The 24510-nt window shown below is 21.4% G+C and overlaps 1 protein-coding gene across 2 annotated transcripts in view; it reads right to left on the reverse strand.

Annotated features, from left to right (window-relative positions):
* LOC117180920 (very-long-chain enoyl-CoA reductase) overlaps positions 1-24510 on the reverse strand; it is an 86410-nt gene that overhangs the window by 8688 nt on the left and 53212 nt on the right. For both annotated transcript variants that reach the window (XM_033373550.1, XM_033373549.1), the window contains 2 exons: positions 12965-13269; positions 472-881 (listed from right to left, as the gene is read on the reverse strand). In XM_033373550.1, the coding sequence (XP_033229441.1) occupies positions 472-881; positions 12965-13269 (715 nt within the window). The remainder of the gene's footprint in view (positions 1-471; positions 882-12964; positions 13270-24510) is intronic.

The raw sequence follows: 24510 nt of genomic DNA on the forward strand, positions 1-24510 counted from the left end.
ATTCACGAATTTTGTTAAAAATTTACAAATTTTGTTGAAAATTCTTCTTTTTGTCTTAAAAAATCTATAATTTCGTCACTTTTTTTTCTTCTTTACTAACAAATTTTTTCCAATAAGAAAATGTAGATATTTTCCGTTAAATTTCATTCTTTTTAGGAAAAAAAAACCTATTATCTTTTTGGTTTAAAATTCATCTCTTTCTGTTAAAATTTGACTAATTGTTTAAAAATTCATTTCGTTGGTTGAAAATTTAACTATTTTGTTAAAAATTTATTTAAATAGTTGAAGCTCCATATTTTTTCTTGAAAATTCAACAATTCTATTCAAAATTCACCTATCTTCTAGGAAATGCAATTTGTTACTTGAAATATTATTAAAAACTGTGCAGTTGGAAATTTGAAAGATTGGAGGCCCTGGTAGTGAAAATAAATAAATAAACAAATAAATAAATAAGTAAAGGTAAAATTTTACCTGGAAGACATTGGGTCATGATCGTGAAACCGATCCAACTTCCAACTTCGTAGGTGTAATTGGGACAAGAGACTAAATTAAAAAGAAGAGTAAAAGGATTTGCGGTTGCTTGAGGAATTCTTCTGACAGTGGTTCCTGCAGGTCTCAAATTTCTGAGAGCCAAGTGAATGCTGAGATTGCCCGCTTCGCAAATCAAGAAAATTGCTGCCCCGATGAAAACTTGGGTTTGATTGGGCGACGTGTAGAGAGGATGGTTCATGTGGTAGGCGACGTACATCGCAAAAAGCCAATAATACGAGGAATTTTTAAATAAATTTCGCAACGGCATCGTCGCGTGACTAAAGCGGTGCACGAATAATGTTTCCAAAAGACGCTTTGCATAATGAATTGTCCAGCAGATGGCTGCGAACCTGAAAAGAGAACATTTTTTTCTCTCTCTTAGGAAATAGTAAAAAAACAAGATTATTTTATTTAACTGGAAAAGTTTGAATTTTAAAGAAAAAGTATGAAGTTTCAACAAAAGAAATACACATGTTCAACCAAATAGTTGAATTTTGAACTAAAAAAGAACAATTTTCAACTAAAAATGGAATAGTTTAATTTTCTGTTGAAAAATGATTTTTTAAGCAAACTGATGAATTTTAAACTGAAATAATGATTCCTCAACTCGAATATTTTTAATTTTTAGACAAAAAAATGATGTTTTAAATAAAATTATGAATCTTTAATTGGCGTAGTTGAAATTTCAACCAAAAACATTAATTTTCTACGAAAAAAATGATTCTCAACAAAATAAATTGATTTTCAAGGAAATGGTTAAATTTTCAGTTGAAAACAATCATCTTTCACCAAACTGATGAATCAATCAATTCGAATATTTTATGTTTAAACAAAAAAATGTTTTAAATAAAATTATGAATCCTTAATTCGAGTAGTTGAAATTTCAAAAGAAAAATTAATTTTTTTCTACCAAAAAAATACGATTCTCAACAAAATAAATTAATTTTCAAGGAAATGGTTAAATTTTCAGTTTGAAAAAATTATTTTTTTTTATAAAATTCATGAATTTTTAACGAAAATGATGAACTTTAACTGGAATAGTTCAATTTTCAAGCAAAAGCTCAATTTTTCATTGAAAAAATACAATTTTCAAGAAAAAAATGAATTTTTAATAAACTATGTAGTTGATTTTGTACTAAAAAATTGATTTTCAGTTGAAAACAATCATTCTTCACCAAACTGATTATTTTAGACTAAAATGATGAATAGTTTTTATTAAACAAAAAAGATGATTTTTCTACTGAAACAATCAATCTTGAATTGGAGTAGTTGAAATATGAAAAAAAAATGAAAAATAATTTTCTACCAAAAAAGACGATTTAAAAAGAAATAAAAGAATTTTCATCTAAAAGAACAAAATCTTTCAATAAAACAGTTGAATTTTGAACTAAAAAAGAATCATTTTCAACTAAAAATGAAATAGTTTAATTTTCAGTTGAAAAATTATTTTTTTAGCAAACTAATGAATTTTAATCTAAAATGATGATTCCTCAACTCGAATATTTGATTTTTAAACAAAAAAGATGACGTTTTCAATTATATTATAAATCTGTAATTGTAGTAGTTGAAATTTCAACCAATAAATTAATTTTCTACCAAAAAAATACGATTCTCAGAAAAATAAATTAATTTTCAAGGAAATGGTTAAATTTTCAGTTGAAAAAATTATTTTTTTTTACCAAACTGATGCATTTTAAACGAAAATAATTAAAGTTCAACTGGAAAAGTTTTAATTTTAAAGAAAAAAGATGAAGTTTCAACAAAAGAAATACACATGTTCAACCAAATAGTTCAATTTTGAACTAAAAAAGAACAAATTTAAACTAAAATTGGAATAGTTTAATTTTATGTTGAAAAATGATTTTTTTTTTAGCAAACTGATGAATTTTAAACTGAAATGATGATTCCTCAACACGAATATTTGATTTTTAAAGAAAAAAATGATGTTTTAAATAAAATTATGAATCTTTAATTGGAATAGTTAAAATTTTAACCAAAAAATACGATTCTCAACAAAATAAATTAATCTTCAAGGAAATGGTTAAATTTTCAGTAGAAAACATTATTTTCTTTATTAAATTGATGAATTTTTAACGAAAATGATGAACCTTTAACTGGAAGAGTTCAATTTTTTAACGAAAGCTTAATTTTTCATTAAAAAAATACAATTTTCAAAAAAATAAATGAATTTTTAATAAACTATGTAGTTGATTTTAAACTAAAAAATTTATTTTCAGTTGAAAACAATCATTTTTCACCAAACTGATGAATCTTTAACTCGAATATTTTATTTTTAAACAAAAAAATGATGTTTTAAATAAAATTATAAATCCTTAATTGGATTAGTTGAAATTTCAAACAAAAAATTAATTTTCTACCAAAAAAAATACGATTCTCAACAAAATAAATTAATTTTCAAGGAAATGCTTAAATTTTCAGTTGAAAAAATTATTTTTTTTGATAAAATTCATGAATTTCTAACAAAAATGATGAAGCTTTAACTGGGATAGTTCAATTTTCAAGCAAAAGCTTAATTTTTCATTGAAAAAATACAATTTTCAAAAAAAAAATGAATTTTTAATAAACTATGTAGTTGATTTTGTACTAAAAAATTGATTTTCAGTTGAAAACAATCATTTTTCACCAAACTGATAAATTTTCAACTAAAATAATGAATCTTCAACTGGAATAGTTTTTTTTTTTAACAAAAAAGATTATTTTTCTACTGAAATAATCAATCTTGAATTGGAGTACTTGAAATATGAAAAAAAAAATGAAAAATAATTTTCTACCAAAAAAGACGATTTAAAAAGAAATAAAAGAATTTTCATCTAAAAGAACAAAATCTTTCAATAAAATAGTTGAATTTTGAACTAAAAAAGAATCATTTTCAACTAAAAATGAAATAGTTTAATTTTCAGTTGAAAAATGATTTTTTTAGCAAACTAATGAATTTTAATCTAAAATGATGATTCCTCACCTCGAATATTTGATTTTTAAACAAAAAAATGATGTTTTAAATAAAATTATGAATCCTTAATTGGATTAGTTGAAATTTCAACCAATAAATTAATTTTCTACCAAAAAATAAATTAATTTTCAAGGAAATAGTTAAATTTTCAGTTGAAAAAATTATTTTTTTTTTACCAAACTGATGCATTTTAAACGAAAATGACTAAAGTTCAACTGGAAAAGTTTGAATTTTAAAGAAAAAAGATGAAGTTTCAACAAAAGAAATACACATGTTCAACCAAATAGTTGAATTTTGAACTAAAAAAGAAAAAATTTAAACTAAAATTGGAATAGTTTAATTTTATGTTGAAAAATGATTTTTTTAGCAAACTGATGAATTTTAAACTAAAATTTTGAATCTTCAACTCGAATATTGGGTTTTTAAACAAAAAAATGACGTTTTAAATAAAATTATGAATCTTTAATTGGAATAGTTAAAATTTTAACCAAAAAATACGATTCTCAACAAAATTAATTAATTTTCAAGGAAATAGTTAAATTTTCAGTTGAAAAAATTTTTTTTTTGATAAAATTCATGAATTTTTAACGAAAATGATGAACCTTTAACTGGAAGAGTTCAATTTTTAACCAAAAGCTTAATTTTTCATTTAAAAAAATACAATTTTCAAAAAAATAAATGAATTTTTAATAAACTATGTAGTTGATTTTGAACTAAGAAATTGTTTTTCGGTTGAAAACAATCATTTTTCACCAAACTGATTATTTTAGACTAAAATGATGAATCTTCAATTCGAATAGTTTTTTTAAACAAAAAAGATGATTTTTCTACTGAAATAATCAATCTTGAATTGGAGTAGTTGAAATATGAAACAAAATGAAAAATAATTTTCTACCAAAAAAGACGATTTAAAAAGAAATTAAAGAATTTCCACCAAACTGATGAATTCTAAACTAAAATGATGAATTTCAACTGGGATTTTTTGAATTTTAAACAAAAAAGATGACTTTTCAACAAAAAATGACGTATCTTTAATGGGAATAGTTATAATTTAAACCAAAAACATTTATTTTCTAACAAAAATAAGATTTTTGACGAAATTACTTAATTTTAAACGAAATACTTGAATTTTGAATTAAAAAAGAACAATTTTCAACCAAAAATGGAATAGTTTAATTTTAAGTTGGCAAAATGATTTTTTTGTAGCAAACTGATGAATTTTGAACAAAAAAGATGACGTTTTAACTAAAATGATGAATCTTTAACTGGAGAAGTTGAAATTTCAACCAAAAAATTAATTTTATACCAAAAGCTTAATTTTTCATAAAAAAATACAATTTAAAAAAAAAATGAATTTTTAATAAAATATGTAGTTGATTTTGAACTAAAAAATTGATTTTCAATTGAAAACAATCATTTTTCACCAAACTGATGAATGTTCAACTCGAAAATTTGATTTTTAAACAAAAAAAATGATGTTTTAAATTATATTATAAATCTTTAATTGTAATAGTTGAAATTTCAACCAAAAAATTAATTTTCTACCAAAAAAATACGATTCTCAACCAAATAAATTAATTTTCAAGGAAATGATTGAATTTTCAGTTGAAAAAATGTTTTTTTTTATCAAATTCATGAATTTTTGACGAAAATGATGAACCTTTAACTGGAATAGTTCAATTTTCAACCAAAAGCTTAATTTTTTATTGAAAAAATACAACTTTCAAAAAAATATATGAATTTTTAATAAAATATGTAGTTGATTTTGAACTAAAAAATTGTTTTTCAGTTGAAAACATTCATTTTTCACCAAACTGATGAATTTTAAACTAAAATGATGATTCCTCAACTCGAATATTTGATTTTTAAACAAAAAAATGATATTTTAAATAAAATTATGAATCCTTAATTAAAGTAGTTGAAATTTCAACCAAAGAATTAATTTTCTACCAAAAAAATTCGATTCTGACCAAATAAATTAATTTAAAAGGAAACGGTTAAATTTTCAGTTGAAAACATTTTTTTTTTAAATTAAATTGATGAATTTTTAACGAAAATGATGGACCTTTAACTGGAATAGTTCCATTTTCAACCAAAAGCTTAGTTTTTCATTAAAAAATAGAATTTTCAAAAAAATAAATGAATTTTTAATAAACTATGTAGTTGATTTTGAACTAAAAAATTGTTTTTCAGTTGAAAACAATCATTTTTCACCAAACTGATGAATTTTAAACTAAAATGATGATTCCTCAACTCGAATATTTGATTTTTAAACAAAAAAGATGACGTTTTAAATTATATTATAAATCTTTAATTGTAGTAGTTGAAATTTCAACCAAAAAAATTAATTTTCTACCAAAAAAATAGGATTCTCAAGAAAATAAATTAATTTTAAAGGAAATGGTTGAATTTTCAGTTGAAAAAATTTTTTTTATCAAATTCATGAATTTTTAACGAAAATGATGAAACTTTAACTGGAATATTTCAATTTTCAACCAAAAGCTTAATTTCTCATTAAAAAATAAAATTTTCAAAAAAATAAATGAATTTTTAATAAACTATGTAGTTGATTTTGAACTAAAAAATTGTTTTTCAGTTGAAAACAGTCATTTTTCACCAAACTGAGGAATTCTAAACTGAAATGATGAATTTTCTACTGAAATAATCAATCTTGAATTGGAGTAGTTGAAATATGAAACAAAATGACAAATAATTTTCTAGCAAAAAAGACGATTTAAAAAGAAGTAAAAGAATTTTCATTTAAAAGAACAAACATTTTCAAGAAAATAGTTAAATTTTAAACTGAAAGTTCAATTTTCATTGGAGAAAATTAATTTTTGGTCAGCAAATTGATGAATTTTAAACTCAAATGATGAATTTAAACTGGAATATTTGAATTTTAAACAAAAAACATTACATTTTAACTAAAATTATGAATCTTTAATTACAGCAGTTAAACTTCCAAGAACAAAAAGTTAATTTGCTACTAAAAGAAACGATTTTCAATTAAATACATGAATTTTAAACAAAATAAATTAATTTTGAACACAAAATATACATTTTTAACCAATTAGTTAAATTTTAAATTAAAGAAGAACAATTTTCAACAAAAAATAAAATAGTTAAATTTTCGATTAAAAGAAAAAGAAGAATTTTCACACAAAAAAACAACAACCATTTTTAAAAAAATAGTTGAATTTTAAACTGAAAGATCAATTTTCATTGGAGGAAATAAAATTTCCACCAAACTGATGTATTTTCAACTAGAATAATCGAATTTTAAACGAAAAAGATGAAGTTTCCGCTAAAATAATCAATCTTACATTAAACTAGTTGAAATTGTAAACGAAAAAAATTAATTTTCTACCAAACAAGATGATTTTCAACACAATAAAAGAAGTTTCAACGGAATAATTAAATTTTCAAGTAAAAGAGACCATTTTTGAACCAAATAGTTGAATTTTGAACTAAAAAATATCAATTTTCAACTAAAAATAGAACAAAACAGTATAATTAATATTTGAATTTTAAAGAAAAAAGATGAAGTTGTAACCAAAGAAGTACAAATTTCCAAAAAATAGTTGAATTTTTGACTAAAAATTACAATTTTTTAACCAAAAAATTGAATTGTTAACTGAAAAGAGAACATATTTCAACATTTCAACCAAAAATGAATTAAAGTTTCAATTAAAAAAATTATTGTTCCACCAAAATGTTGATTTTTAAACTAAAATGATGAATCTTGGACTGCAATAAATGAATTTTAAACGAAAAAGATAAATTTTATAATAAAATGATCAATTTTTAACCGAAGTAGTTGAATTTTCAACAACAAAAAATTAATTTTTTAACACAAGACGATTTTCAAACAAACAAATTCATTTTCCAGTAAAAAGACACAAATTTTCAACAAAATAGTTGAGATTCGAACTGAAAGATCAATTTTCATTGTAAAAAATTAATAAATTTCAAACAAAAATATGAATTTTCTATCAAACAAGACGATTTTAAACTAAATAAAGAATTTTCAAAGGAATAATTAAATTTTCAAGTAAAAGAGACCCTTTTTTAACAAAATAGTTGAATTTTAAACTGAAAAATCAATTTTTATTGGAAAAAATTAATTTGGCACAAAACCTGATAATTTTTCAACTAGAATAATTGAATTTTAAACGAAAAAGATGAAGCTTCCATTTAAATGATGAATTTTTAATTTAAGAAGTTGAAATTTCAAATGAAAAAAAAATAATTTTCTACCAAACAAGACGATTTTCAATAAAAAAAAAGTTTTCAACGAAATAATAAAATTTTGAACTGAAAAATATCAATTTTTAACCACAAATAAAATATTTAAATTTCCAGTTGAAAAATTAATTCTCCACCAAACTGATAAACTTTAAACTAAAATGATGAAAATTCCACTGCAATAGTTGAATTTTAAAGAAAAAAGATGAACTATCAACCGGAGAAATACAAATTGTGAACCAAATAGTTAAATTTTTAACTAAAAAAGAACAATTTTTGATCAAAAATTGAATAGTTAAATTATCAGTTGAAACAATAAAAAAAGATGATGTTTTAACTAAAACGATGAATCTTTAATTAGAGCAGATGAAATTTCAACCAAAAAAATTAATTTTCTACAAAAAATACGATTCACATTGAAATTAATTAATTTTAAACAAAATGAATGAATTTTAAACTAAAAAATACAGATTTCCAACCAAATAAGTAATTTTTTAACTAAAAAATATCAATTTTAAACAAAAAATCGAACAGCTAAAATATTTTTTGTTTACTGATGAATTTTAAACTAAACTGACGAATCTTTAACTATATTAGTTGAATTTTAAAGAAAAAATATAAATTTTCAACTAAAATTATCAATTTTTAATTGAAGCAGTTGAAATTCCAACCAACAAGATTAATTTTCAACTAAAATTATGGATCTTAAAATCTAAAAGTTAAAATTTCAACAAAAACAAAATAATTTTTAACCCTAAAAATTTTTTTTTCAAAATTTGAAATGAATTTTTAAAATTATAGTTGAATTTTGAACTAAAAAATATAAATTTTTAACCACATAGTGGAATTTCGAACTCAAAAATCAGAATTTCCAACAAAAAATGGAATAGTTAAATTTTCAGTAGAAAAAATTAATTTTTTTTGCAAACTGATGAATTTTAAACTAAAATTATGAATCTTCAACTGAAATATTTAAATTTGAAACAAACAAGATGACGTTTTAACTAGAATGATGAATCTTTAATTACAGCAGTTAAAATTTCAACAGCAAAAATTAATTTTCTATAAAAAAAGACGATTTTCAACTAAACAAAAATGAATTTTTTAACACAAGACGATTTTCAAAAAAATAAAGGGATTTTCAAGTAAACGAAATGAATTAATTTTAAACGAAATACTCGAATTTTGAACTAAAAAATATAAATTTTTAACCAAATAGTTGAATTTTGAATTAAAAAGAACAATTTCCAACCAAAAATGGAATAGTAAAATTTTCAGTTGAAAAACTGATTATTTTTTCAGCAAACTGATGAATTTTAAACTCAAATGATAAATTTTAACTGGAATATTTGAATCTTAAATTAGAGCAGTTAAAATCTTAACAACAAAAAATTAATTTTTCACCAAAAAAGACGATTTTCAACGAAATTAATTAATTTTAAACCAAATAGTTGAATTAAAAAAAAAACAATTTTTAAACAAAAATTAAATATTTAAATTTTTGATTCAGAAAAAACTAATTTTCCACCAAACTGATCAGTTTTAATATAAAATGATGAATCTTCAACTAGAATAGTTTATTTTAAACAAAAAGATGAATTTTTTACTAAAATAATCAATCTTGAATTGGAGTAGTTAAAATATGAATCAAAAGAACAAATAATTTTCTACCAAAAAGACGATTTAAAAAAAAAAGAATTTTCATATAAAAATAAGCAACAATTTTCAAAAAATTAGTTGAAATTTAAACTAAAAAATCAATTTTCATTAGAAAAAATTAATTTTTCACCAAACTGATAAATATTAAACTATAATAATCTAATTTTAAACAAAAAAGATGGAGTTTCCACTAAAATGATAAATCTTTAATTGGAGTAATTGAAATTTCAAGTAAAAAAATTAATTTTCTAAAAAAAAGGCAATTTTCAACAAAATAAATTAATTTCAAATGAAATAGTTGAATTTTTGACTAAAAAATACAAATGTTTAACCAAACAGTTGAATTGTTAACTGGAAAGAGAACATATTTTAACATTTCAACCAGAAATGAATTAAATTTTCAATTAAAAAAATTATTGTTCCACCAAAATGTTGATTTTTAAACAAACATGATGAATCTTGGACTGCAATAAATGAATTTTAAACGAAAAAGATAAATTTTGTAATAAAATGATCAATTTTTAATTGCAGTAGTTGAATTTTCAACAAAAAAAAAAAAAAGAAATCAAATTTTTAACACAAGACGATTTTCACACAAATTAATTAATTTTCAAGTAAAAAAACACATTTTTTCAACAAAATAGTTGATTTATTGAAAATGAACTTTTTTGCAGAAAATTAATCTTTTTGGTTTTAAAATCAAATGTTTTCTAAAACATTAAATTTTATACTTTGAAAATTCTTCTATTTGGGTTAAAAATTGATCTCTTTTAGTAGAAACCTAATCTTCTTTTCTTTTTAAATTGAACTATTCTGTTGAAAATTAACTTTTTTGTTGATAATTGATCTTTTTGGCTTTAAAAGCCAAAAAGTGACTTTTAAAGAAAAAAGAATTTTCATTAAAAAAAAAAACAACAATTTTCAACAAATTAGTTGAAATTTAAACTAAAAAATCAATTTTCATTAGAAAAAATTAATTTTCCACCAAACTGATAAATTTTAAACTATAATAATCGAATTTTAAACAAAAAAGATGGAGTTTCCACTAAAATAATAAATCTTTAATTGGAGTAATTGAAATTTCAAGTAAAAAAATTAATTTTCTAAAAAAAAGGCAATTTTCAGCAAAATAAATTAATTTCAAACGAAATAGTTGAATTTTTGACTAAAAAATACAAATTTTTAACCAAACAGTTGAATTGTTAACTGGAAATAGAACATATTTTAACATTTCAACCAAAAATGAATTAAATTTTCAATTAAAAAAATTATTGTTCCACCAAAATGTTGATTTTTATTCAAAATGATTTTTAAAACTTTAAAAGTCAAATTTTGTTTTAAAACATTCGGTTTTTAGTTCGAAAACTCAATTATTTGTTGAAAGTTCTACTTTTTAGGTAGAAGGCTCTATTTTTTCTTTCGAAATTAATCCTTTTTTGGTTGAAAATTTAACTATATTGTTGAAAAATAACTATTTTGTTGAAAATTCATCTTTTTGGTTTTAGAGTCAAAGATTTTCTAAAACATTAGATATTGTTAGCTTGAAAAATCGTGTTTTTGGGTTGAAAATTAATCTCTTTTGATATAAAATTAATATTTTTTGGTTGAAAATTCAACTATTTTGTTGAAAATTAACTTTTTTTGCGGAAAAAGTAATTTCTTTTGTTCAAAATTCGTCTCTTTCGGTAGAAAATTATTCTTTTTTTCGTAAATTCCACTGTTTTGTTAAAAAATCATATTTTTTAAATTGAAAATTCATCTTTTTAGCTTTAAAAGTCAAAATGTTTTTAAACATTCAGATTTTTAGTTTAAAAACTTAATTCTCTTGTGGAAAATTCTACTTTTTATGTGAAAAGTTCTATTTTTTCTACAGAAATGATCTTTTTTCGATTGAAAATTAACTGTTTTGTTGAGAATTCATCCTTTCAGGTTTAAAGTCGAATGTTTTCTAAAAAAAAATTAAATTTTCTAGCTTGAAAATTCGTCTTTTTGTGTTGAATAATTCTTTTCTTTAAGTAGAAAATCTTTTTTGGTTTAAAATTTAACTTATTTGTTGAAAATGCATATTTTCGGGCTTACAGTCAAATGTTTTCTAAATTAATTAGATTTTTCAGTTTGAAAATTCGTCTTTTTGGGTTGAAAATTAATCTCTTTTACTAGAAAATTAAACTTTTGTTGCTTAAAAATTCCACTATTTTGTTAAAGTTAACTTTTTTGTTGAAAATTCATATTATTGGTCTTAAAGTTGAATTTTTTCTAAGGAATTCTATTTTTCAGTTGGAAAACTAATTTCTTTTGTTCAAAATTCATCTTTTTCAGTAGAAAATTAATGTTTTTTTGTTGTAAATTCCATTAATTTGCTAAAAATTAACTTTTTTTGAGAATTCATCTTTTCGGAGTTAAAAATCGAATGTTTTATAAACCATTATGTTTTTAGTTGGAAAACTAATTTCTTTTGTTCAAAATTCGCCGTTTATAGTAGAAAATTAATCTTTTTCGTTGTAAAATCCACTTTTTTGTTTAAAATTGAGTTTTTTGTTGTTGAAAAATCATCTTTTCGGAGGTAAAGTCGGTTTTTTTTGTAAAAATTCGGATTTTGAGTTTGAAAACTCAATTCTCCTGTTAAAAATTCTACTTTTTAGGTGCAAAATTCTATTTTTTCTAAAGAAATGAATCTTTTTTTTATTGAAAATTTAACTGTTTAGTTAAAAATTCATCTCTTGTGGTTTAAAGTCCAAAATTTTCTGAAAAATTAGATTTTCTAGCTCAAAAAATTGTCTTTTTGTGTTGAAGAATTCTTTTCTTTGAGTAGAAAATCTTTTTTTGGTTGAAAATTCACTTTTTTGTGGAAAATTCATCTTTTCGGGGTTTAAGTCAAACATTTCTGAATAATTAAATTTTTACCTTGAAAATTCATCTTTTTGGGTTGAAAACTGATCTATTTCGGTAGAAAATTACTCTTTTCGCCGTAAATTCCACTTTTTTGTTGAAATTTACTTTTCTGTTGAAAATTAATCTTTTTAGCTTTAAGACCATTTTTTTTTAAACATTCAGATTTTTAGTTTAAAAACTCAATTCTCTTGTCGAAAATTCTACTTTTTGGGTTCAAAGTCCAACTTTTTCTAAAAAATTCGATTTTTTATCTTGAAAATTCGTCTTTTTGTGTTGAAAATTCTTTTTATTTTAGTATATAATATTTTTTTGGTGTAATATTCAACAATTTTGCTGAAAATAGAATATATTTCGGCTTGAAATTTTAATCTATTTAAAGTGTTCCCTATTTGATTCAATATATTATCTACAAAAAATATCCTAATTTATCCTATTTTGAGCAGTTTCGCATAAAAAAAAAGATTTTTAATGAAAATTTTGAAAAATTGTAAGCCCTGTCCCTGTGGATAAAATCTTGAGTTTATATATACCAAATTTTTCAAATAATTTAGAAAGTCCATAATTGCAAAGCAAAGTTTTAAAGCAGAGAACATGAATATGCAAATGAAAGTGTGAACTCATTCGACAAGTAGTAGGTATTCAAATGAATTTTGATTTAGTACTCACTGTGCTGTGCTGTGCATTTTATTGTCTACAGTGCCATAAAATATCCATGGTCTTTGAAAAAGCCAAAGATAAACAATCATAGGTCCTGCATATTCGACTAGGAAAACAGTTTTCCATCCAATTTGTGGACCCAGATCCTTATAATATAATTTTCCGGACGTTAAATCCAATTGTTTGACTACTTCCGAGTCCGACAATGACTTTCCTTTCGGTTGAGTTCGCAAGCTTTGTCTTTCCACATAAGGTGCTTTTTTACTTTTAAAAAGCTCTTGTTTAATTTCACCTATCGTTGTGGAAGAAGTAACCTGTTACGGCAAATTAAAATAATTAGCAGATCACTTTTCAAACGAGAAAAATTTATTTTTTTAAATAGTTGAATTTTTAAACAAAATATGATTCGTTTTTACAAAAAAAATAGAATAGATATTTTAAAGAACATTTGACTTTTAAAGCCAAAAAAGATCAATTTTAAATTTTTAACAAAATAGTTGAAGTTTTTTACCAAAGAAAGATCAATATTATATTAACAGAGATTCAAATTGAACAAAAAAAGAATCTTCAAGCTGAAAATTCGAACAAAAGAGACGAGGTTTGAAGTTAAAAAATATAATTTTTTAGTATTCACTTGACTTTATCTCCGAGAAGATGAATTTTCCCGAAAAATTTTTTTTTTCAAAATAGTGGAATATTTAACCAAAAAAGGTTAATTTTCTATTAAAAGTGATCAATTTTCAACAAGATTTATTTGATATTAAAAAAAATTAACATTCAACAAAAAAAGAATTTTCAAGCTAAAAAATTGAATGTTTTCTAAAATATTTAATTTTTAAAGCCAAAAAAGATTAATTTTGAATTTTTAACAAGATAGTTGAATTTTTTTACCAAAAAAAGATCAATATTATATTAACAGAGATTCACATTCAACAAAAAAAGAATCCTCAAGCTAAAAAATCGAATGTTTAAAAAAATATTTAACTTTTGAAGAAAAAATAAGAATTTTCAGACAAAAAAGATTAATTTTCTATCAAAAGAGATTAATTTTCAACAAAAAAGACGAGTTTTAAAGTTAAAAAATATAATTTTTTAGTATATACTTGACTTTAACCCCGAGAAGATGAATTTCACCGGAAAAGTTTTTTTTTCAAAATGATGAAATATTTAACCAAAAAAGTTAGCTCCGAAAAGATGAATTTTCAACAAAAATGTTAATCGTGAACAAAAAAGTGGAATCAACAACGAAAAAAAGATTAATTTTCAACTAAAAAAGATGAATTTCGAACAAAAAAGGAATCTTCAAGCTGAAAATTCGAACAAAAGAGACGAGGTTTGAAGTTAAAAAATATAATTTTTTAGTATTCACTTGACTTTATCCCCGAGAAGATGAATTTTCTCGAAAATTTTTTTTTTTCAAAATAGTGGAATATTTAACCAAAAAAAATTAATTTTCTATTAAAAGTGATAAATTTTCAACCGAAAAAGATGAATTTTCAACAAAAAAGTTATTTTTTAACAAAATAGTTGAATTTTTTACAAAAAAATCATTTTATATTAAGAAATATTAATATTAAAAAAAAAAAGAATCTTTAAGCTAAAATATCAAATGTTTTGAAAAATATTTAACTTTGAAAGCCGAAAAAAAAATTTTCAAACAAGAAAAGATTAATTTTCTATCAAAAGAGATTAATTTTCAACCCAAAAAGACAAATTTTGAAGTTAAAAAATATAATTTTTTAGTTTACATTTGACTTTAACCCCGAGAAGATGAATTTTCCAGAAAAGAAAGTTTTTTTTTTAATGAAATATTTTAATTTTAAAACAAAAAAGATTAATTTTGAGTTAAGAACATTTGAGTTTAACTCCGAAAAGACGAACTTTTAACAAAAACGCTAATTTTGAACAAAAGAGTGGAATTTTACAACGAAAACAGATTAATTTTCTACTGAAAAAGACGAATTTTGAACAAAAGAAATGAGTTTTCAAACTAAAAAATCTAATGGTTTATAAAATGGACTTTAAAACCGAAAAGATGAATTTTCAACAAAATAATTTAAATCATAACGAGAGAAATGAATTTTCAACAGAAGAGGGAATTTTTAACAAAATAATGGAATTTTCAAAAAAAAAAAAAAGATTAATTTTCTACTGAAAAAGACGAATTTTAAACAAATAAGTTCATTTTTAATAAAATCATGGAATTTACAACTAAAAATTTTCTACTGAAAAAGACGCATTTAGAACAAAAGAAATGATTTTTCCAACAAAAAATGTAAAGGTTTATAAAAAATTTGACTTTAAAACCGAAAGGATGAATTTTCAACAAAAAAGTGAATTTCTAACAAAATAGTTGAATTTTTTTACCAAAAAAAGATCAATATTATATTAACAGAGATTCACATTCAAGAAAAAAAGAATCTTCAAGCTAAAAAATTGAATGTTAAAAAAAATATTTAACTTTTGAATAAAAAATAAAAATTTTCACACAAAAGTGATTAATTATCTATCAAAAGAGATTAATTTGCAACAAAAAAAAAACGAGTTTTGAAGTTAAAAAAAATAAGATGAATTTTCCAGAAAAAGTTTTTTCATGATCAAAATAGTGAAATATTTAACAAAAAAAGATTAATTTTCTATTAAAAGAGATAAATTTTCAACCCAAAAAGATGAATTTTCAGCTGAAAAATATAATGTTTTAAAAAACAATTGACTTTAGCTCCGAAAAGATGAATTTTCAACAAAAAAGTTAATTTTGAACAAAAAAGTGGAATTAACAACGAAAAAAAGATTAATTTTCAACTAAAAAAGACGAATTTCGAACAAAAGAAATTAATTTTCCAACTAAAAAATAGAATTCATTAGAACAAATTTGACTTAACTCCAAAAAGATGATTTTTCAACAAAAAAGTCAATTTTTAACAAAATAGTTGAAATTTTTACCCAAAAAAGATTTATTTGATATTAAAAAAAATTAACATTCAACAAAAAAAGAATTTTCAAGCTAAAAAATTGAATGTTTTCTAAAATATTTAATTTTTAAAGCCAAAAAAATTAATTTTGAATTTTTAACAAAATAGTCGAATTTTTTTTACCAAAAAAAGATCAATATTATATTAACAGAGATTCACATTTAACAAAAAAAGAATCCTCAAGCTAAAAAATCGAATGTTTAAAAAAATATTTAACTTTTGAAGAAAAAATAAGAATTTTCAGACAAAAAAGATTAATTTTCTATCAAAAGATATTAATTTTCAACAAAAAAGACGAGTTTTAAAGTTAAATAATATAATTTTTTAGTATACACTTGACTTTAACCCCGAGAAGATGAATTTCACCGGAAAAGTTTTTTTTTTCCAATTGATGAAATATTTAACCAAAAAAGGTTAATTTTCTATTAAAAAAGATAAATTTTCAACCCAAAAAGATGAATTTTCAGCTGAAAAATATGTTTTAAGAAACAGTTGACTTTAACTGCAAAAAGATGAATTTTCACCTAAAAAATACGAATTTCGAACAAAAGAAATTAATTTTCCAACTAAAAAATAGAATTCTTTAGAAAAAATTTGACTTTAACACCAAAAAGATGATTTTTCAACAAAAAAGTCAATTTTTAACAAAATAGTTGAAATTTTAACCCAAAAAAGATTAATTTGATATTAAAAAAAATTAACATTCAACAAAAAAAGAATTTTCAAGCTAAAAAATCGAATTTTTTCTAAAATATTCAATTTTAAACCAAAAAGATTAATTTTTTATTAAAAGAGATTAATTTTTAACCCGAAAAATAAAAATTCAACAAGGGAATTGAGTTTTCGAACTAAAAATCCGAATGTTTTAAAAAATATTTGAGTTTACCTCCGAAAAGATAAATTTTCAACAAAAATCTAATTTTTAACAAAATAGTTAAATTTTGTAGCAAAAAATTATACATTTTATACCAAAAGAGATTAACATTCAACAAAAATAAGAATCTTCAAGGTGAAAAATCAAATGTTTAAAAAAATATTTAACTTTTGAACAAAAAATAAGAATTTTCAGACAAAAAAATATTAATTTTTTATCAAAAGAGATTACTTTTCAACAAAAAAGACGAGTTTTGAAGTTAAAAAATATAATTATTTAATATACACTTGACTTTAACCCCGAGAAGATGAATTTTCCCGAAAATGTTTTTTTTTAAATCCAAATAGTGGAATATTGAATCAAAAAAGGTTAATTTTCTATTAAAAGAGATAAATTTTCAAGCCAAAAAGATGAATTTTCAGCTGAAAAATATAATGTTTTAAGAAACAGTTGACTTTAGCTCCGAAAAGATGAATTTTCAAAAAAAAATGTTAATCGTGAACAAAAAAGTGGAATCAACAACGAAAAAAAGATTAATTTTCAACTGAAAAAGACAAATTTCGAACAAAAAAAATTAATTTTCCAACTAAAAAATATAATTCTTAGGAAAAATTTGACTTTAACACCGAAAAGATGATTTTTCAACAAAAAAGTCAATTTTTAACAAAATAGTTGAAATTTTTACCCAAAAAAGATTTATTTCATATTAAAAAAAATTAACATTCAACAAAAAAAGAATTTTCAAGCTAGAAAATCGAATGTTTTCTAAAATATTTAATTTTTAAAGCCAAAAAGATGAATTTTCAAACAAATAATATTAATTTTCTATAAAAACAGATTAATTTTCAACTTAAAATGACCAATTTGACTTTAAAACCGAAAAGATAAATTTTCAACAAAAAAGCTAATTTTTAACAAAATGGTTTAATTTTTTAAGCAAAGAAAGATGAATTTTATATTAATAAGGATTAACATATGAAAAAAAGAATATTTAAGCTAAAAAATTGAATGTTTTACAAAACATTTTACTTGTAAAGCCAAAAAGATTAATTTTCTACAAAAAAGTTAATTTACAACCAAAAAGAGATTAATTTTGTTTTAAAAGAGAACAATTTTTAACGAAATAATTTAATTATAAACAAAAAAAGATTAATTTCCTATTAAAAGAGATTAATTTTCAACAAGGGAGCTGATTTTGAACAAAATAGTGAAATTTTACAACGAAAAAAGATTAATTTTTGACTGAAAAGACGAATTTTGAACAAAAGAAATGAGTTTTCCAAATAAATAATCTAATGTTTTATAAAACAGACTTTAAAACCGAAAAGATACATTTTCAACAAAATAGCTAATTTTTAACTAAACAGTTGAATTTTTTACCAAAAAAAAGATAAATTTTATATTAGAAGAGATTAAAATTCAACAAAGAAAGCTTCAAAAATGTAATGTTTTAGAAAAGATTCGATTTTAAACTCGAAAAGATGAATTTAAAAAAAAAAAATTAATTTTCAACAAAATAGTTGAATTTTCAAAGAAAAAAAGATTAACTTCCTACCAAAAGAGATTAATTTTCCACCCAAAAAGATTAAGTTTCTATCAAAAGAGATCAATTTTCAACGCAAGAAGACGAACTTTTAAGCTAAAAATCCAATTTGTGAGAACATGTTTCACTTAAACCCCGAAAAGAAGAATTTTCTACAAAAGTTATTCTTCAGCAAAATAGTTGAATTTTCAAAGAAAAAAAGAATTATTTTCTACCAAAAGAGATTAATTTTCAACCCAAAAAGACGAATCTTTAAGCTAAAAATCTAATTTTTTAGAAAATGTTTGACTTCAACCCCAAAAAGATGAATTTTTCACAAAAAAGTTATTTTTCAACAAAATATTTCAATTTTCAACCAAAACAAGGTTAATTTCTACAGAAAAAATTGAACTTTTACTTTCAACAAGAGATTTAATTTTTCGAACTAAAAACCGAATGTTTTAAAAAAAATTGACTTTTAAAGTCAAAAAGAGGAATTTTCAACAAAATAGTTGGATTTTCAAAGAAAAGAAGATTAATTTTTCACCACAAGAGATCAATTTTCAAACCAAATAGACGAATTTTCAAGCTATAAAATTTAATGTTATTTTGCTTTTTAACCCGAAAAGATTAATTTTCTACAAAATAGTTGAAATAATAACGAGAGAAATCAATTTTCAACAAAAAAGTTCATTTTTATCAAAACAATGGAATTTTCAAAAAAGAAAAAAAATTAACTTTCTACTGAAAAAAAAAACGAATTTTGAACAGAAGAAATAAGTTTTCCAACTAAAAAATCTAACAGTTTATAATAAGAAATTTGACTTTAAAACCGAAAAGATCAATTTTCCACTTGGATCTAATGCACGTATTTATTTTGCAAAATTCATTACAAAAAAGTTGTATTTTTGGCCAAAAAATATGACTTTTTATCCAAATAGTTTAATTTGCAAAAAAATTAATAAATTATCAAACTAATAATACAATTCTCAATGATTTTTTTAACAGAGGAATAGGAGAAAGACTATAAGAAACATTAAACTAGAATCTAGAATTGAATATTTAAAATTCCAAAATTTAAAAAAATGTACTGAAATGTGCCGTTTTGCACAGAATTTTTGCATTAAGAAACAGTTAAGTTTTCAAGAAAATAATGTGCCATTTTTACAGAATATTTATATTTAAAAAGTAGCTGAATTTTCAATATAAAATTAGAATTTTAATGAACTATTAAAATTTTTGTTGAATTTCTAAGGATAGAAAATATTTTAAAGCCTGTAATTACGGATTAGAATTTAAAATTGAATAACAATTAAAATTTCAGAATTAAATAAAAAATGTTTGCTGAATCAAGGTTCCATTTTTCACCAAAATTTTTGATTAACAAAACAGTTGAATTTTCAATAACATAATTAAATTTTTAAACAAATATTACCATTTTTAAGAATTTTTAAAAGTGGGTGCAGGGGAAAGAGGGTAAAAAAATTATATTAAAATTAAAAATTGAACAATAAAAATAAAAATATGTGCTGATACGTTCAGTTTTTCATTTATTTTCATAATTAACAAAACAGTTAAATTTTCAAGAAAATAGTAAAATTTTGAACGAATGTTTAAAAACAAAAAAGAGTTTAAACTATATTATTATACAACATTAGAATTCAAAATTGAAATTTGTACTGAAATTTTTTAAATGAACAAAATAGTTAAATTTTCAACAAAATAATAAAATTTTCAAACAAATATTAACATTTTTAAGAATTTGTAAAAATTTTTACAAAAATAAAAGATTGAAATTCAAAATTGAACAATAAAAACAAACGCTGAAACGTTCAGTTTTTCACCGAAAATTTTAACTAACAAAACAGTTTAATTTTCAAATAAAAATTTGACTTTTCAAACACATATTACCATTTTCAAGAATTTTTAAATGTGTGTACACGGGAGCGTGTAAAAAATATTTAGATTCGAATTCAAAATTGAACAATAAAAATAAAAATATGCGTTGAAACGTTCCGTTTTGCATCAAAATTTTAAATAGCCAAAACAGGTGAATTTTCAACAAAATAATTAAAATTTCAGACAAATAGTACAATTTTTAACAAATTTTTAAAGATTAAAAAGAGCGTAAAGTCTTTTATTATGGTAAATTAGAATTTAAAATTGAAATTTTTACTCCAATTTAAAAAAAAAAAGTTGAATTTTTAACAAAATAATTAAATTTTAAAACAAACATTACAATTTTACAGAATTTATAAAAATGCATAAAAAAATACAAGTTTAAAATTTAAAAATATGAGCTGAAACGTTCCGTTTTTTACCGAAATTTTTAATGGACAAAACAGATGAGTTTTCAACAAAATAATTAAAATTTCAGACAAATAGTGGAATTTTTAACGAAGTTCTAAAGATTAAAAAGAATGTCAATAAGTATGTTATTATAGGACATTATAATTTTAAATTGAACAATGGTTAAAATTCAATAAAGCAAACATATTTGCTGAATCAACGTGTCGTTTTTCACTGAAATTTCTAATTTAAAGTTGAAATTTCAATAAAATAATTAAATTTTCAAGCAAATAGCACAATTTTTGAACGAATTTAAAAAACAGAAAAGAGTGTAAACTTTATTATTATAGGACACTAGAATTTATAATTGAAATTTTTACTGAAATTTTTACTGAAATTTTTTAAATTAACAAAATAGTTAAATGTTAAACAAAATAATTAAAATTTGAGACAAAAGGTTCAATTGGGACGACTGGAAAATCCCGAAAAAAAAATTCCCGACACTGTAAAATTCCCGAATAAAATTTCAAAAAAAAAAAAATATAACGAATTGGAAAAGTTCCGAATATTAAAATTCACTAATAATAAAATTGCCGAAAAATAAAAATACCGAATTGGAAAATTTCCGAATAATAAAATTCCCGAAAAATATTGGAGAATTATAAAATATCCGAATTTGAAAATTTCTGAATTGGAAAATTTCCGAAATTGAACATTAAAAATAATTTGTAAAAATAATATTTTGTTTATTGAATTTGTAATCAATAAAACTTAGTTACAAAAATATTTTAATTGTTTAATTTCGGGAATTTTCCAATTCGGTAATATTATTAATTGCCGGGAATTTTCAAATTCGAAAATTTTATTATTCGAGAATTTTATTATTCGGGAATTTTTCAATTCGGTATTTTTATTTTTCGGCAATTTTACTATTTGGGAATTTTCTAATTCGGGAATTTTACAGTGCCGGGAATTTTATTTTTCGGGATTTTTCAGTCGTCCTGTTCAATTCTCAAAGAATTTTTGAAGATTGTAAAAAGTGTCAAAAGTTGAATTTCAAATATAATATTAAAATTTGTAAGGAAATATTAAAATTGATGGTGAATTTATAAGAATGGAAAAGAGTATAAAGTCTGTAATTACGTATTAGAATTTAATATTCAATAAAAATAAAAATTCCAGAATTAAATTTAAAATGTGCGCTGAATCAAGGCTAGATTTTTCAACGAATTCTTTAATTAACAAAACAGTTGAATTTCCAACCAAATAATAAAATTTTCCAAAAAATATGAACATTTTAAAGAATTTTTAAAAGTGTGTGCAAGGGAAAAAGGGGTAAAAAATTTTACATTAGAATTTAAAATTGAAATTTTTACAAAAATTTTTTATTAAAAAACAGTTGAATTTCCAACAAAATAATTAAATTTTCGAACAAATAATACAATTTTTAACGAATTTTTAAAAATGTGTACAAAAATATAAGATTAAAATTTTAAATTAAACAATAAAATTGAAAATATGAGCTTACAATTTTTAAGAATATTTAAAAGTGTATACAGGGTAATGTGTAAAACGTATTTAGATTATTATTACAAATTAAAGAATAAAAATAAAAACATGTGCTGAAACGTTCCGTTTTTCACTGAAATTTTTAATGACCAAAACAAATGAATCTTCAAAACAATAATTCAAATTTCAGACAAAGACTACAATTTGGAACAAATTTTTAAAGATTAAAAAGAGTGTAAATAAGTCTGTTATTATAGGAAATTTAAATTTTAAATTGAACATTGATTAAAATTCAATAAAAAAATGTATTTGCGGAATCAACGTGTCATTTTTCACTTAAATTTCTAATTGAAAGTTGAAATTTCAACAAAATAATTAAATTTTCAAGCAAATAGAACAATTTTTAACGAATTTAAAAAACAGAAAAGATTTTAAAGTCTGTAATTACAGATTAGAATTTAAAATTGAATAAAAATAAAAATTCCAGTATTAAATAAAAATGTGTGCTGAATCAAAGCTTCCATTTTTCACCGAAAATTTTGATTAACAAACCAGTTAAATTTTGAACCACATATTTAAATTTTCAAAAGAATATTAACATTTAAAAACTTTTTTAAAAGTGTGTACAGGGGAAAGAGGGGTCAAAAATATTATATTAGAATTAAGAATTATACAATAAAAATAAAAATATGTGCTGAAACGTTCCGTTTTTTACCGAAATTTTTAATGCCAAAAACAGATGAGTTTTCAACAAAATAATAAAAATTTCAGACAAATAGTACAATTTTAGCGAATTTTTAAAGATTAAAAAAAGTGTAAATCAGTCTGTTATTATAGGAAATTCGAATTTTTAATTGAAAATGATTAAAATTCAATTAAACAAATGTATTTTCTAAATCAACGTTGCATTTGTTACAGAAATTTCTAATTAACAATAGAATTTTCAAGAAAATAATTAAATTTAAAAAAAAATAGTACAATTTTTTATAAATTAAAAAAAAAATTTTAAACACTAGAATTTAAAATTGAATTTTTACAGAAATTTTTAATTAAAAAATAGTTGAATTTTCAACAAAATAATTAAATTTTCAAACAAATATGACCACTTTTAACGAATTTAAAAAAATTTGTACAAAAATCTAAGAAAAAAAGTTTTAATTAAATACTAAAAATAAAAGTATGAGCTGAAACGTTTCGTTTTCACCGAAATTTTTAATGACAAAAACAGAAGAATTTTCAACAGAATAATTCAAATTTCAGACAAAGAGTACAATTTCTAACGAATGTTTAAAGATTAAAAAGAGTGTAAATAAGTCTGTTATTATAGGAAATTTAAATTTTAAATTGAACATTGATTAAAATTCAATGAAAGAAATGTGTTTGCTGAATCAACGTGTCATTTTTCACTGAGATTTCTAACTTAAAGTTTCAATTTCAACAAAATAATTAAATTTTCAAGCAAATAGTACAATTTTTAACGAATTTTCAAAGATAGAAAAGAGTTTAAAGTGTGCTATCATGGGAAATTAGAATTTAAAATTGGAATTTTTACTAAAATTAAAAAAAAAACAGTTACATTTTACACAAAATAATTTAATTTTCAAACAAATATTACCATTTTTGCGTATTTTTAAAAATATTCACAAAAATATAAGATTGAAATTCAAAATTGAACAATAAAAATATAAATATGAGCTGAAATGTTCCGTTCATGACCAGAAATTTTAATTAACAAAACAGTTGAATTGTAAACAAAAAATTAACTTTTCAAATAAATATTACGATTTTTAAGAATTTTTAAAAGTTAATACAAGGTAAAGTGCAAAAAATGTTTAGATTAGAATCAAAAAATGAATAATAAAAATAAAAATATCTGCTGAAACTTTCCGTTTTTCACCGAAAATTTTAATATCCAAAACAGATGAATTTTCAACAACAAAAAATACAAATTTCAGATAAATAGTAGAAATTTTTAACGATTTTTCAAAGACAGAAAAGAGTTTGAAGTGTGTTATAATGGAAAATTAGAATTTAAAATGTTTACTGATATTTAAAAAAATTTACAAAACAGTTGAATTTTCTACAAAATAATTAATTTTTCAACAAATATGATGATTTTTAGGTATTTTTAAAAATATTTGCTGAAACCTTCCATTTTTCACCAAAAATTTTAATTAACAAAAGATGTGAATTTTCAACAAAATAATTCAAATTGCAGGCAAAGAGTACAATTTTTAACGAATTTTTAAAGATTAAAAATAGTGTAAATAAGTATTTTATTGAAGGAATAAGAATTTTAAATTAAACAATGATTAAAATTCATTAAAACAAATTTATTTGCTGAATGAAAGGTCCACTTTTTTACAGAAATTTCTAATTAAGTTTAATT

The sequence above is a fragment of the Belonocnema kinseyi genome, chromosome 9 (genome assembly GCF_010883055.1).
Source record: "Belonocnema kinseyi isolate 2016_QV_RU_SX_M_011 chromosome 9, B_treatae_v1, whole genome shotgun sequence".
NCBI classification, from domain to species: domain Eukaryota; kingdom Metazoa; phylum Arthropoda; class Insecta; order Hymenoptera; family Cynipidae; genus Belonocnema; species Belonocnema kinseyi.